We start from the raw sequence: 13,768 nt of genomic DNA, 5'->3' as shown, positions 1-13,768 counted from the left end.
TTTGTTTATTTAGATCTTCAATAACCATTGTTTAACTGGCTTTAATTTTAGCACCTTGAGAGTATACTAAACATTAAAATCTATGATTAATGTTTCTGTGGTGATGTTAGCAATAAATAGCATGATCGTTGGAATAAATAAATAAGCATGAAGTTAAAATCCAAATATATTAGCAAAGGATTGCTGCTGATGGCATGGAACTGTCATATTCGAAGATTTCTCTCCTTGTACTGTGTTATTACCGAGCCAAATTTCAATATTCATTTATTTTCCTCAAGGAATGAACTTTCTATCAATTTTGTACATGGTTGTTACAAAACTGGGACTTCGGCAAGCCTTCTATAAATAGAAATACGTATACGTATAAGTAGAAAATTTGATATATATTTATAATGAAATCCTGAAAGATGAAACATGTGTTTTTTGTACGGTGAAGTTCAAAATACGCATTTCTTAACGCAATCTTACAAATGAACCAGTTTCAGCATTTTTTCTATACAGAAAGTTGATCCGTCTATATGTCTCCTATTTTGACGTCTGATCTACCTCTGAAAAAAATACGGGACCACCATCAGTTTCCGTCGATATGAGCATTATGTGTCTCGGCAATATCCCTGCGCCGGAACTTTCATTACGGGAAGTTCCGTTGAAGTAAAGGAACGGGAATCTTGAGCCACTCCTCCTGACAGACTTTTCAGAGGTCACGGACAATGGTGACACGACGAGGTGTAAGTTCTCTTTTCAACAGGCCAAATCCCTAGGTCGGGACTAGTTTTTGCGTATCGTGGAGTATACATTGTGCTCGAACTTTGTCACAATCTGATAGATAAATTCATGCTTCATCGAGTGTTGCAACAGACTTCCACTTTTCCCGCGTAGATGGCGTTCGTAGAGGTGCCTACAGTGGGTCTTCCCTTTCGATGGGCCACAGTAAGGACATACCCACGACTTTTAAACACCATCTGGAGTTTTTATTTGCCAGGTAGGTTCCGGTTCACAATTGATTGTGCCCGTCTAGCCATCACACGTTGCGTAAAAGGATTTTCTTGTAGGGCGATTCGGCGCAACTTCCGAGCTACAGGTGGAGTCACCGCAGTACACAATCCTTTTCGTTTCCTCTTATTGAGTGAACGAAATGCTAGAATGTCGTGGTGGTCGTTGACTCCAATGCACATCCAGTTTCCCTGCAGTGTTTTTGAATCTGTGTCACGGAAAACTTGGCGTGGAAAAGTGCCACGACCTAGCCTTCCCAAAACCGTTTCACCTTGGGAGCCATGATGCACACATATACACGCGATGTTGGCGCGATACTAAAGACCTTTGACTTTCTACTGTTTGAGTCATTCGGGTCGGTGTCGATTCTGTGAGCAGTGGGTGAAGGTTTAAAATCGGACACACACAGACGGATCAACCTTCTGTATTAAAATGAAAGTAATATAATATCAGCGTGGGATGTATGTAGCCCATTCCAAAAAGGATGACCGCATAAGGGAGGAGAGAGAAATCCAAAACGAACAATAAGTGTTCTAATATCAATAATAGACCAACACAAATTGAGGAAGTTTAACTTTGAAATTATCGATGAATACACATTTATTAAATCTACCACTGTCAATTCTGATCCATTACTACAAATAGGTAATACACGCAATGCGATGTCTACATTCAAATAATCGTCGTGAGATTGTAAGTGTACAGGCAAATTATAATCTAAATTTCCTTTAGCAAATTGAAGTAAATCGTAACTTCATATTTTCTTCGCATGATACTAGTAGAAAAGATTCGTCTGATCCCACTATCACATCATGGTTTGCTCCATTGTATAGTAGAGATAGAATGTCTACATACTGTTTTGACTCACCGAATACTTGTACTGGTCGAGATTCAAATATAACTGAAAAATTGCCACCTAATTTAGAACGCATAATATGCAATGAATTTGGATCCTTTGGTATTCCGATGATAATAATAATAATAATAATAATAATAATAATAATAATAATAATAATAATAATAATAATAATAATAATAATAATAATAATTATTATTATTATTATTATTATTATTATTATTATTATTATTATTATTATTATTATTATTATTATTATTATTTTCTATAGCGTGCGATTGAATCATTGTAACTTTCCGCGTTTGTCAGGGCAGTTAACAATGGGTGCTATCCGAACTTTTCTGAATGAATTCAAAACTGAATTATCAAATGTCGAACAAAGGATGAACAAATCAGCTATTGCCTGGTATAATTGCTGATATTCATTTTTGTGATTTCGCCGGGAGATCACCAAAGAAGTTAAAGGTTTGGTCGTTGCAATGCTTGTGCAACGCGGTAAAATTTCCAGTGAACGACAAACTGTCGCACTAGATAAATTTTATTCATGTATTCATATTTTTAAAAGACAAAAGAAGTATCTACGTGACTGTACTAAAGACCTAACCAATATGACTTTTTTTGAAAAGAAGAGAAAGTTATCTCAGAGTTACAACGGAAGAAGAAAAATGTGTACTAGACTGGAAAAGAAATCAAAATAAACATGCATTTGTGAGTTCATTATTCGTTTATATAAGTAATGTAGGCTTGTTTTACAGTCATTTGAAAGCCGAATATTAATAAAACAGCATTTGGAAATAATATAAGAATTACCAATATGCTTCCACAAACACGATTTTTTTTTAATAACAAAGTGTTGCCAATTGTAGAAATTTGTTTAGGTAGGTTTAAGAGAGAGAAAACTATCTTCTACACAACAGACCATTTCAAACTTGAAAGGAACATTAATGTGATGAGATTTTAAGTGATATAAAGCCTACAAAGGAAAAAATCAAGAAAAAGGAAAATTGACAGCAAAGAATGGAATATAGAACAAGAGAAATACTTGATGTTATAATTTGCGAAGCTGAAGCCCAGTTTCACAAGATATCTTATGGCAGCAATGTTGTTTGTACTAGGTATGTTTCTCCAGTATGTCTCAACTTTCCCAGAGAAATCGCGAATAAATTGTGTTCAATTTACTTTCTTTGTTATACATTTTTTCTTTATATCACTTACATTGTTTGCGTCACAATTCTGGTGGTTAGTATCAGAGCTCCCTCCTGGCTAAGTAGTTAGCGTACACACCTCTGGCGTGGTGGACTTGGGTTCGATTTCTGGCGGGAGCTCCTGTGGTTCGGATACTGCTTTAAGCTGTAGGCCCACGTCTCATATAGCCTCGCTGCTGAACGGGACGCTCCACTAAAATCAAATCAAACAATTCACTGATCGCTGTCGATTTGAAGTTTAATGTGGCAAGCGGATACTAGATTATAAAATACAAATAAAAACAATAAAATGTTGTATGCGTAAGATTTATAATTCTACAGAAGAGACTAAAAGCAGTGTTTTAATTGTAGAGAGCCTCCATATAATGATATTGATTATAATATATTCTTCGTCATAACCCTAAAGGGTCTTCACTACAGCGAAATTAAATACCGCTAATTTTAGTTTTTTTGTAATATCTTCAAAACAAATAAAAATATTCGAAAAGCAGAAACGTAGTGAACTAGAGAATACGATTTTGCATGTGATACCTTTACAACTATTCACCTATTTGCTTTTGGTATGCCACTATTTACAGAACCCGCAAAAAATGCTAAATCTATCTAGTTGCAAATTGAAAGCAGATAGATGAGTTGTGATAATAATATCACATGCAAAATCACATTGTCTAGTTCACTAAGTTTCTGCTTTTCGAATATTTTTATTTGTTTTGAAGATATTACAGAAAAACTCTAAAATTAGCGGTAGTTTAACTTCGCTGTAGTGTAGACCCTTAATTTGCAAGTAGTTATCCCATAATTAGCAATTTGAAACGATTCTAATCATAAAACATCATTTTATCCTGTCATTTCTAATGCTTTGCAGTATCTGAAGAACAACAAAATAGCTGATCCTAGTTTATTTTTATGTATTGATGTCATTTTCCTTATAATTGCTAAATAATTGATATAACAGAAAAATGAATGAAATCCCTAGTTTTACGTCCCACGGTTATTGGTCTTCAGGCTAAAGGAGACGGATGACTAATGAAAGTGTGTGAATTGATGGAATGAGAAAGTGGATAAGTAGAACCCCCAGAAAACAACACAGACACGATATTATTCAACATAAACTTACCTGCTATCAGATCGAATCAGAGATGAGCGCTCTGACACTGAGCCCCACGATGTACTATAAAAAATTGGAAGACTTTGAGAAATTTGTCATCGTATTTTCTTAAAGTTATTTTAAGCTAAAAGTGGGTGATCTGATTCAGTATCGTTAAACATTTTCCATCCTGTTAGTTACAAGAAGTTTACTTGGGCAAGAGTCTAAGTTCCGTTGCCCATATAGGCTTTTTTGGTAAGTACAGTCAATATTTTGAAAATTATTATTTGATAGTTTTTCTCGCCCTTTTTGGCTAGTTAGCCAACGAAAAGCATAAATTTATTTAAAAATAAAACTTGGGTACAAACCCAAAAAAGGTTTATGTGATTCTGATCAAGTGACTGGAGTTGCCATGGACAGGAGTAACCTGGAACGACTGATCTACGCACAAGTACCAGGTTATCATAAAATAAGTATTGCTGTTCAGAGAATTCTGGAGACGTAACCACTTGACAAAATGCAATCAAACTTGGTAGAAGTGTGTTTGGGAACATGCAGAAGCTTTTGGTGTAGAAAATAAAATTAGTTCCATTTTTCGCCACCAGAGGTAATTGTGGCGCTGTACAGCACTAAGAAAGTGCAGCGTGGAAGGAAAATGACACTAGTAATGCTAAATAATAAGAAAGGCTGTATTTACCTCTCCTGTGGGTCTCATGGCATTGATTGCCATATCTATTAATACCCCGGGGTCAGTGGTGGATTTACGGGATGAGGGGGCTTTTGAGCTGAATCGTCTCTTTAAAATTATTGGATATCTTACGAAAACGAAGTTAAATATTAGTCTTTCCTGTGCTCATAAAATGCAAGCTTCCTCCAAAATTCCAGGAAAAGATTAGTGTCAAATCTCTCCTCTAGAGGTTATTGTGTTTCTGTTCAGTGTTAAGTACGGTAAGTGTGGTATGGAAAACAAATGACATTATTGATATTCAATTAAAGAAAGGCCGTAATTATACTCCCGTGCGACGTATGGCATTGATTTGTACTCTTATTATTAACCCAATGGTGTAGTGATGTGTTACGGGAGATGATGGTGATGTAGGGTTTTGCCCAAAGGCAGGTCTTTGACGTGAAGGTCTCTGGGCAAGGAAAACCTATGGTGGTGACTAGTACCGTATGAGATAAGGGCCACGGTGGCTCAGCGGTAGAGCTTTCATCTCTGGTGCTTGGAGCCAAGTGAACTTTGTGGTGGACAAACAACGTGTGCGGAGGTTTTCTTGGGGTTCTCCCGTTTCCTCCCACTTTCTTCATTCCACCAATTATTCATTTCTCATCATCACCGTCTCCTTTAGCCTAACCGGCATAATCGTGGGACGTAAAACTTAAAGATTTCATTTCCGTATGAGATGATGATGATGTTCTAAGGACGAGACCTACAGGTTAACAGGGATCCGACTCACGTGTGTCTTCACCAGAGATGAACCCGGAACCCCTCGATCACAAGATAAAGAGTGAAAGAAAAAAGAAACAAACATCGGATTACCATCAATTCACTTCTGGCACAGAGTGGTGCTCAAACCCTTATCACTGAAACACATGCAGGCGTGAGTAGGCACTTGGAGAGAGAATTACAGCCTTTCTTATCATTTAGCAGCACTAGTGTCGTTTTTCTTCCACGCTGCAGTTACTTGGCGTTGTACAGCGCCACAATTACCTGGTGGCGAAAATTGGAACTAATTTTGTTTTCTACACCAATCGCTTCTGCATGTTTCCAAATATACTTCTACTAAGTTGGTTACATTTTGTCGAGTGGTTTACGTCTCCAGAGGTCTCTGAGCGATACTTATTTTATAACAACCTGGTACATGTCGATTGGCAATAGAGGTGGATCATCCCAAATCATCATGCTATCATCATTTGTGTCAACTGTGGTTTGTCTGGAGACGCCATCGATTTGTGCCCCATGAGCTGACCTGGAACAGATCAAAAGGCTTCTCACTGTGTCAACAATTGCTACAAGTTTTGCTGTCGGATCATCACATGTGATAAAAATTGATTTTTCTGCGATAGCTTGCTGGTAATCACCGATGGTTACAACCAGGCCAAGAGGCATTGTCAGTTTGCCAAAAAAGAAGGTTTGAAACAAATATCATGTGTGTATGATGGAATGTTGAGGTCTAGTGTTCTGGAAACTCGTTCCAGACAGGCGTGATATGAATGAGAACTGTTACGATGAAAATTACAGTGTGTCCATGATATTACACGACAGAAGTACCTGACTTCCATCAACCGAGGATTATGCTTCAAGTTGATCACTTCCCGTATCATTGGCGGGTAGTCACCAAGGAATTGCAAGGATTCGAGTTGGTTTAACAGTCTGTTTACACCGCAGACTTTGCTCCTTCAAATTATATTTTTCTCTTTTGTCGAAAATCTCGTGCATTTCCTACAAGAACGACAGTTTGAAACAGTTGACAATTTCAAAAGCTGGACACGTGAGGTTTTAGCTTCGAAATCAACCAAGTGATATTGCCATAAGATTGCGGTGGAACGTTGGTAGAGGAACATCTAACACAATTGACTTCTCAGAATAAGATAAGTAGAGGCACGAGTTTTTCACAATGCGCGATAAAACGAAATGCGTCAGAATTAAGTAATTTTCAGTTTCTTGACGTTTTATGATATTCTATGCGTATTTTTATTTGTTTCCGTTGCACGATAAAACTCGAAATTAGCAGTTTCGAGCGAAATTTCTAACTACGCGAAATAACGCGAATTTTAAAAATACGTTTTCATTAATTTTAAAACTAGTTTTCCGCTGATGAAACGGTAGAACGTAGCATGAAGGGTGCATTTTGGAGAAATGATTCGTCTACAGGGTGTCTATCGGTCATGAAAAAGTCACGAAATTTAGCGTTTGTGTCATGAATTTTTTTTATCTGTACAAATATAAGCACAGACGGGAAAATTTTGTTCTATAAAATGTCAAAATTCACCACCAAAAATGTCTTGATGATGGGCTTTAGACACTACTGATTCGCAAGCAAAATATTCTATAGCATGCTTGAAAATTCGGCCTAATTTGGACCCGAATTCGCTCTTGAGAATGTTAGGAAATTTTATGGTTTGGTAAAGAAAAAGTCACGAAACTTCATTTTGGAATTTTAGTAAACACTCTGGTCTAGAAAGTGCAGTGTAGTGAATATTTTGAATGGACAAAAGTTCCGAAGTGATGATTGTGTGAAGTTTGCTGTAAATGCACTTACATAGTGTGGCTTCCAACAAGCTTTTAAGTATGGACTGGTGATAAGTGACAAACGTACAACAGTGAAGGAGGGAAATGTGGGAAATGTGCACAACAGTGAAGGAATGTAACATGCTTAAGTTTAATGCTTAAATGTAACTTGCGTCTATGTGTTTTCAGAAGACAGCAAACGTTTCCTACTCATAGTAAGTTTAGTTACTGATTTTCTATAAGTGAAATTTACAATATCAAGTGAAATATTCAGTGTATCCGCTTGTAGGTAATTAATGGTTTATTTCTGCAGTGATCTATGAATAAAAGGAACGGTTGTTAAATTGTCAGGGAATATCTGAGTTGGAAAATGCGACAAAACGCGAAATATGGAAAACGAAACGCGAAATTTTCAAATTCTTAGTGCGAAAAACTCGTGCCCTTAAAAATAAGCCTTTACGCTTTTTAATATGTTTAGCATCAAAACGAATTTACGATTTACTCCGGTGAAATAAAATCATTTTTTTTTAGAAACTATAGAACATTTATTGCTGATTTTTTATGTACAATACATGACTTATGTAGAATCCATTTTTTCATTCATAAAAAAACCTTTTAGCAATAACAATATTTCCATTTTCCTTTCTCGAGTTACCCTTCTCGCTGGAACAGAAGCCATTACAAGCTAAACTATGAATATACTCAACTGACTTAAGCATACATGGGAACAGCTACAGCTATTTCACAATGATTGTTTAACAAGAATTCCTTCATTTCACTGAATGTTGTAAAAGTGGTTGAAGCAAGAAAAATAAAAAAAAACTATTATTATCGAGGATAGTATGTGATTGATAGATTAATATTTCTTGGAAATTGTAGGGCTAAAATAAATTGACTCGGGCACTTATTATTGTTACTAATCATCTTACCCAACCTACTATACAGATCAGGTAGCGACAATAAATTTAAAATATACATAAATGCATTGAATTAACCTATATAAAATGTAAATAATGCCTCAGAAGCTTGTTTCGGTTTGAAGAAACTTTAATTGAACATGTAATTACGTTCTTTCTTGGCTCTGATACATTTCGTCTTTGTGAACTAAATTCAGCAAAGTATGAAATATTTTGTTATCCTGAATAAGTGGTAAGCAAAATAAATGGGAATACTTAAATACACAGCAAATTAATATATATATATATATATATATATGACAATATAATCGTGTTAACAAATAATACGTATTAAAATAAATGTATTTTTCTTGCTAGATATATGTTGTGTTATTGGTACAATACAATCCGAACTCCTCTTGTTGAAAAAAAAAATATTTCGGGTAAGTCTGAATATTGACAAAAAAAAAAAAAAAAAAGTACAGTATTTAGCTCTTTCCATAATATAACAAACATGTATTGAACTTGGAACAATAACTGAGTATATTCCGTACGCATAACAAAAGAAAAAAAGAACTATATATGTATTATTAAAAAAATTATAGTATTTATGACACAAAGTTAGCGCGAAACACAAACATGATTGGTCAATATTTAGCTCATGACCTCGTATATACGTAAACACAAAACTTCTAATTAAATCTTACTGGAAAACATCTCAGTCTTTGTTTTATGTAAAGAAATAGTACTGAATCAAGTCCTCAATATATATCAGAAGCACACAGGAAAGGAATACTTGCATAGTCTTAAAAAACTTGTAAGTACATATGATGTTAATAATTTCAGGAAAAAAAGAGAGAAAACACGTAGCGATTCACAAAATGCTGTTAATAAATGCAGCAGACTATTAATTATTATTATTATTACAATACCCAATTGCACAACTTGCAATATACATTTAAATAATGATTAACTACAAACAAATTATCTATATCACATCACATATAATATGTTCGAAATCTCTATCTGGTAGTTTTGCCTAGTTTTCTACCAACATGCATTAATCTCAAAAACAAATGTACCACGTTACTTATCACAATAATGGGAGTTACATTCTGTACTTATCAAATATGCTTCCCAGATAGACACTAAAACAGGTCTCTGGAATGATCAATACAGGAATCACAAAAAAATATATATATTCATTTTTTTTATTTTCGTTATTACCGTAAGTAAACATTGTACAGTATGCACTCAGAATTAAACGAATTGCAGTTCCTATACTATAGTATTGCTAGTAAATAGCTATCTAACAAAACATTTCAGATATTCCCTCTTTGTAATCCTACATTATTTTCACCTGGATTTTCACATCAGCATGTGAGACAGTGATTTCCGGTGTCATAATAATTCGTACCGCCACCGAAAACAACAGGAACTAGGAAAGAGTGTAATAGCAATATGTAATGAACTACGACAAATTATACATACGTTCAACAAAGATTTACTTCATAATTCAAAAATAATCATTATTTATTTATTTATTTATTTATTTATTCTCTTTCTTAATACTAATTTCACAACTTTGAATAACTGTTTCAAGGGCCGCGTGAACGAGCCCAATCTTCTAGCAGGCAGTATATGTACAAGTTTCAACGTTAGTGACCAACTAACACAGCAAATTCAGTTTCGAATATACAATTTTCTATTGTAAACACTCAATACGTTGTTATTGGCTATTACAAAGAAAGGAAAGGAAAAAAAAAGGACTAGTACAAAAAAAAAAAAAAAAAAAACCGATCATTCAACTCGACATGTAATCTTAGGTCATATTAAAGTGTTCACTAATTATATTTATTACATGGCTAACACTGCAATCGCTTCGACTCATTAATATAAAATATTTAAAACAAGCAAACAGCCTGCTTAAAAAGGCCATATATTTGATCTTACATTTTAAAAGTTCTTGTTAAAACATAATCTGAAACAATCAGGCGTAAGCTGCAAAATGTATGAAAGTAAAGAACAGTTCGAGATCCCTTAAAATTACAATTTAAACCTGTATAATATTTAACACATTGTGTTTTACAGAAAGCTAGCAAAACAAATAGAGTAATTACGGAATGTTTTAATAAACTCCACACGTGGGTGTGTCAAATTAAGCAAGTAGCCAACTTAAAAGCTTTTACTGCTGAAACTAGTATCAGCTGTATCTATAAATATCAATGTTTAAGAACCATGCAGCCTATACAACAAATTCCAGTAAGATGATTACTCAATGATTATTATTAATCTAAAATCTGTTGCGCAGGTATCGCACGATTCTCAAACATGGATAACTACATTATAGCTTATACTAGGGTTTCTAAACCTGTGGTATCCGTACAACTTGTAGTACGCGAGCCGCTTTTGGTGTTACATGCGGCTTATGTTGATATCAATAATTAATATGCTTTAGTGGTACGTCTGTGGAAAGGTTGAAAACTCCTGGCTTATACAATTTTTAGGACACTTATAGTGAAATGTCTTTTTTCTTTTTTTTGGTGGGGGTGGGGGGTGATACTTTAGAAACTATTATTTTCTTCGCATTTTCAGTAGCTATGACGAGTCGCATTATTGAGACCTTCTTTAATTTAGTTTAGTTATTTTCATGAGATCCATCGTTTGTTTCATTTTCTGCATGGCCTTTTTACACAGGCTATATATAAATGACTAACTATAATAAAATACATCAATATATCTACCGCGCTCAAGCGTAAATACTTAGGTAACACACCATCCTACATCAATTAATTTCATACAAAAGGAAATTTTTGTTTTTTCACTACAATTATGTTTTTCCACAATCACTCAGTCATTCATCTGCACCAGTATAAATAGAAAGAATGAAATATGAAAATATCATACTCAGTTGCGCATCTTTACAAAGCATATATCCTTTTTTTTCACTTACTTTTCTCAATGACAAAAAAATATATATTTTTATTGCTTTAACAGGAAAAAAAAAGTTATTATCCCTTTGAAAAATACGTTTAACTATTTCAGAAAATAGAGTACTGTATTGTCAACAATATCCTGAATTCTCAAGAGTATTTCATTTATTTATTTTTTTACATTTGTATTTCGAGTTTATGTAGAGTATGGCTGTTTGGCACTTTCTCTTTTTAAAAAATCCAGTGGTAGGAGTGATAATAATAATAATGAAGAAAAATTACAATTAACTCCCCATTAAATTTTAAGATTACATTGTTTTTGCTATAAAGAAAACTTCACAACTAAATCCATATTGAAGAGTTGGTGATTGAGTATAACTCTTACTTAAACATCAATTTTTCGGAAAGTAATGAGAAAATAACACTTTCGAATGTATTTTCTTTATCTAGAAACTTGCACACCCCTAGATATTTCTACAACACTCTGCTTCAGAGACTTTTTGTGATTTCAACTATAATCAACTTACTTGCAAAGTAAAGATATCTTCGAAAGTAACAAACTATTGGTATCAACAATCGACACTTTGTTTAGTAACTTGAAATTCTTTTTTATTAATTCGTTGTAGTCCTTTTTTCGATTTTTTTCGGCGATAAATTCCTGTTCTGTAACAAGTTGAAGTTACAAGCTCCGAATGTGTATTTAAAAAAGAATACCTGAAACGATTGAATTTTCAAGTTGTACATGTCGCATTGGAACATAGAAAAAGAAAAAAAAGTAAAGAAAAGACAAGAAATCGTTCGAAAATCAAGTGCATCGCTATACTACCGGTAAGTATACACACGTATATGATTTTTCTTTTTGTATGTGAACACATTATTTTACGATTGTATGACACTTTTATCTGTCAGTCTCTTACGCATGCTCTGGCCCTTAGGAGGCACTGCAATCATTCAGTATGTAAATAAGAGACTCTAATGTATTTTTCTTATGCAACATCTGCGTTCGTACTTCAATTCAAAAATACATTTAAAATTTACAGGGAAGCACGCTGATAAATACCCACTCTTATTCTTCCTGACTTATTATGAACTCTTGGCCCACTTGAAAAAACTAACTATTGTATTTCTTGGGATCTTCTCAATAAATCGATGATATGGAATCGTAGTTACCATTTTCACGCTATGTGCAACTGACACGTTGCAAAATACGGATCTGAAAGCGTCTTTAGCCACGTTTACTTTTCGCATTCTTGGATACTGACTGACTTCGGTGTGTGCATAAGGCAAAGATAGTGAAAAATTACAGCAGTCGTATTCCAGTAATTTGCCAGGTCAAGCACATAAACTTCCAATCTATGACAAATGTGTAATACTTCCTAAAATGAACTTTTGGTAAGACAAATGATTATTATCAAAATCTAATAGGAAGACATTTGGCCATCTCTTAATGAACTTAAAATAAAATATGAATGTTGTAATTGTATTTTATTTCATAAGAAAGAAACCCCCACAACTGGTTCATACAATGTGTTTATATGAGGTTACTTTCAAAATGACTCTTACTGATGGTTTAATGGGAAGTCTTTTACTTAATATTTTTACATAATAGGCGTTAAGTTAGGTAATGCACTTATATCCGTCATTTGATACAACTTGTTCACAGTTATTACATGTGGTCATCACTCAATTTATGTAACCAATCACGACCACTACGAATATAATGAGAGGGACCCATTGTAATTCCATTATTGAGCTTTGAAAACCCTAAACATTAGCAAAGTTCCACTTTAAAATCCATTTTAATTCATTTCGCTCGTTTCACAAACTAAGGAAAGATGTTTAAATCTCACCTCCGCGTCTTCATCTTAACATTTATGCATAGTTTCATCTATTCTCGATTAGATGACAGACTTATAGCGAAAGTATGACCCCCTAGCGTGTTCAACAATGCTCTAACAATAGGAAGCGCTACATTTTTTTATTATTTATTTTTCACAGGAGACGTTACTTTCTTTAAAAAATACATCAGCTAAATGCAAAACGTAAAAGAATTAAGGTCGCTCCGTTTATATAGTACAGGAAGGAAAAGTACGCGACGTTGATTAGCGAAATAATTAGCAGTTGATTTACTGTTGAAACACAAAAAGTCACATTTTAGCAATTAACTTGATGCGTTAATTTAAAAGGCAGTTTCCTACCAAAAAAATAAATCTCATTTGAACCACTTCTTGAAGTTTCTTTTCTCCTTCTGGGCAGCTACAGTAGGATTGGCCGGTTCATTGGGTGCTGGCGTCTCACTTTCATCTATATCTTTATCAGCATCAAACGCTTTGCCTTTCTTTTTCTTCTCTTTTTCTTTCTTCTTTCGTTTCTCTTTCTTTGCACTTTTTACACTAATTTCACTCTTCGTATCTTCTTCAGGTATTCCCTTCTGTTTTGCTGCAAAGAAAAAAAAAGATCCATTTCAGTAAATGCATTGAGAAACGAATTATACAGTAACTTCTAAGTGAATAATTATAAGCTAGTCACTTTTTTTTTTTTTTTTTTTTTTTTTTTTTTTTTTTTT

General features: G+C 34.1%; 1 protein-coding gene across 3 annotated transcripts in view; it reads right to left on the bottom strand.

Moving 5' to 3' along the window:
* Positions 1 to 7,893: 7,893 nt before the first annotated feature.
* Positions 7,894 to 13,768, bottom strand: part of MICAL-like (protein) — a 482,706-nt gene continuing 476,831 nt past the window's right edge. For all 3 annotated transcript variants that reach the window (XM_081751175.1, XM_081751177.1, XM_081751176.1), the window contains one exon: positions 7,894 to 13,641. In XM_081751175.1, coding sequence (XP_081607301.1) covers positions 13,415 to 13,641 — 227 coding nt within the window. In that variant the 3' untranslated portion in view covers positions 7,894 to 13,414. The remainder of the gene's footprint in view (positions 13,642 to 13,768) is intronic.

This window comes from Thermobia domestica, chromosome 3, assembly GCF_964235325.1.
Source record: "Thermobia domestica chromosome 3, izTheDome1.hap1.1, whole genome shotgun sequence".
NCBI classification, from domain to species: domain Eukaryota; kingdom Metazoa; phylum Arthropoda; class Insecta; order Zygentoma; family Lepismatidae; genus Thermobia; species Thermobia domestica.
The sequence above is the reverse complement of the archived record's forward strand: the minus strand, read 5'-3'. Positions and strand labels throughout refer to the sequence as shown.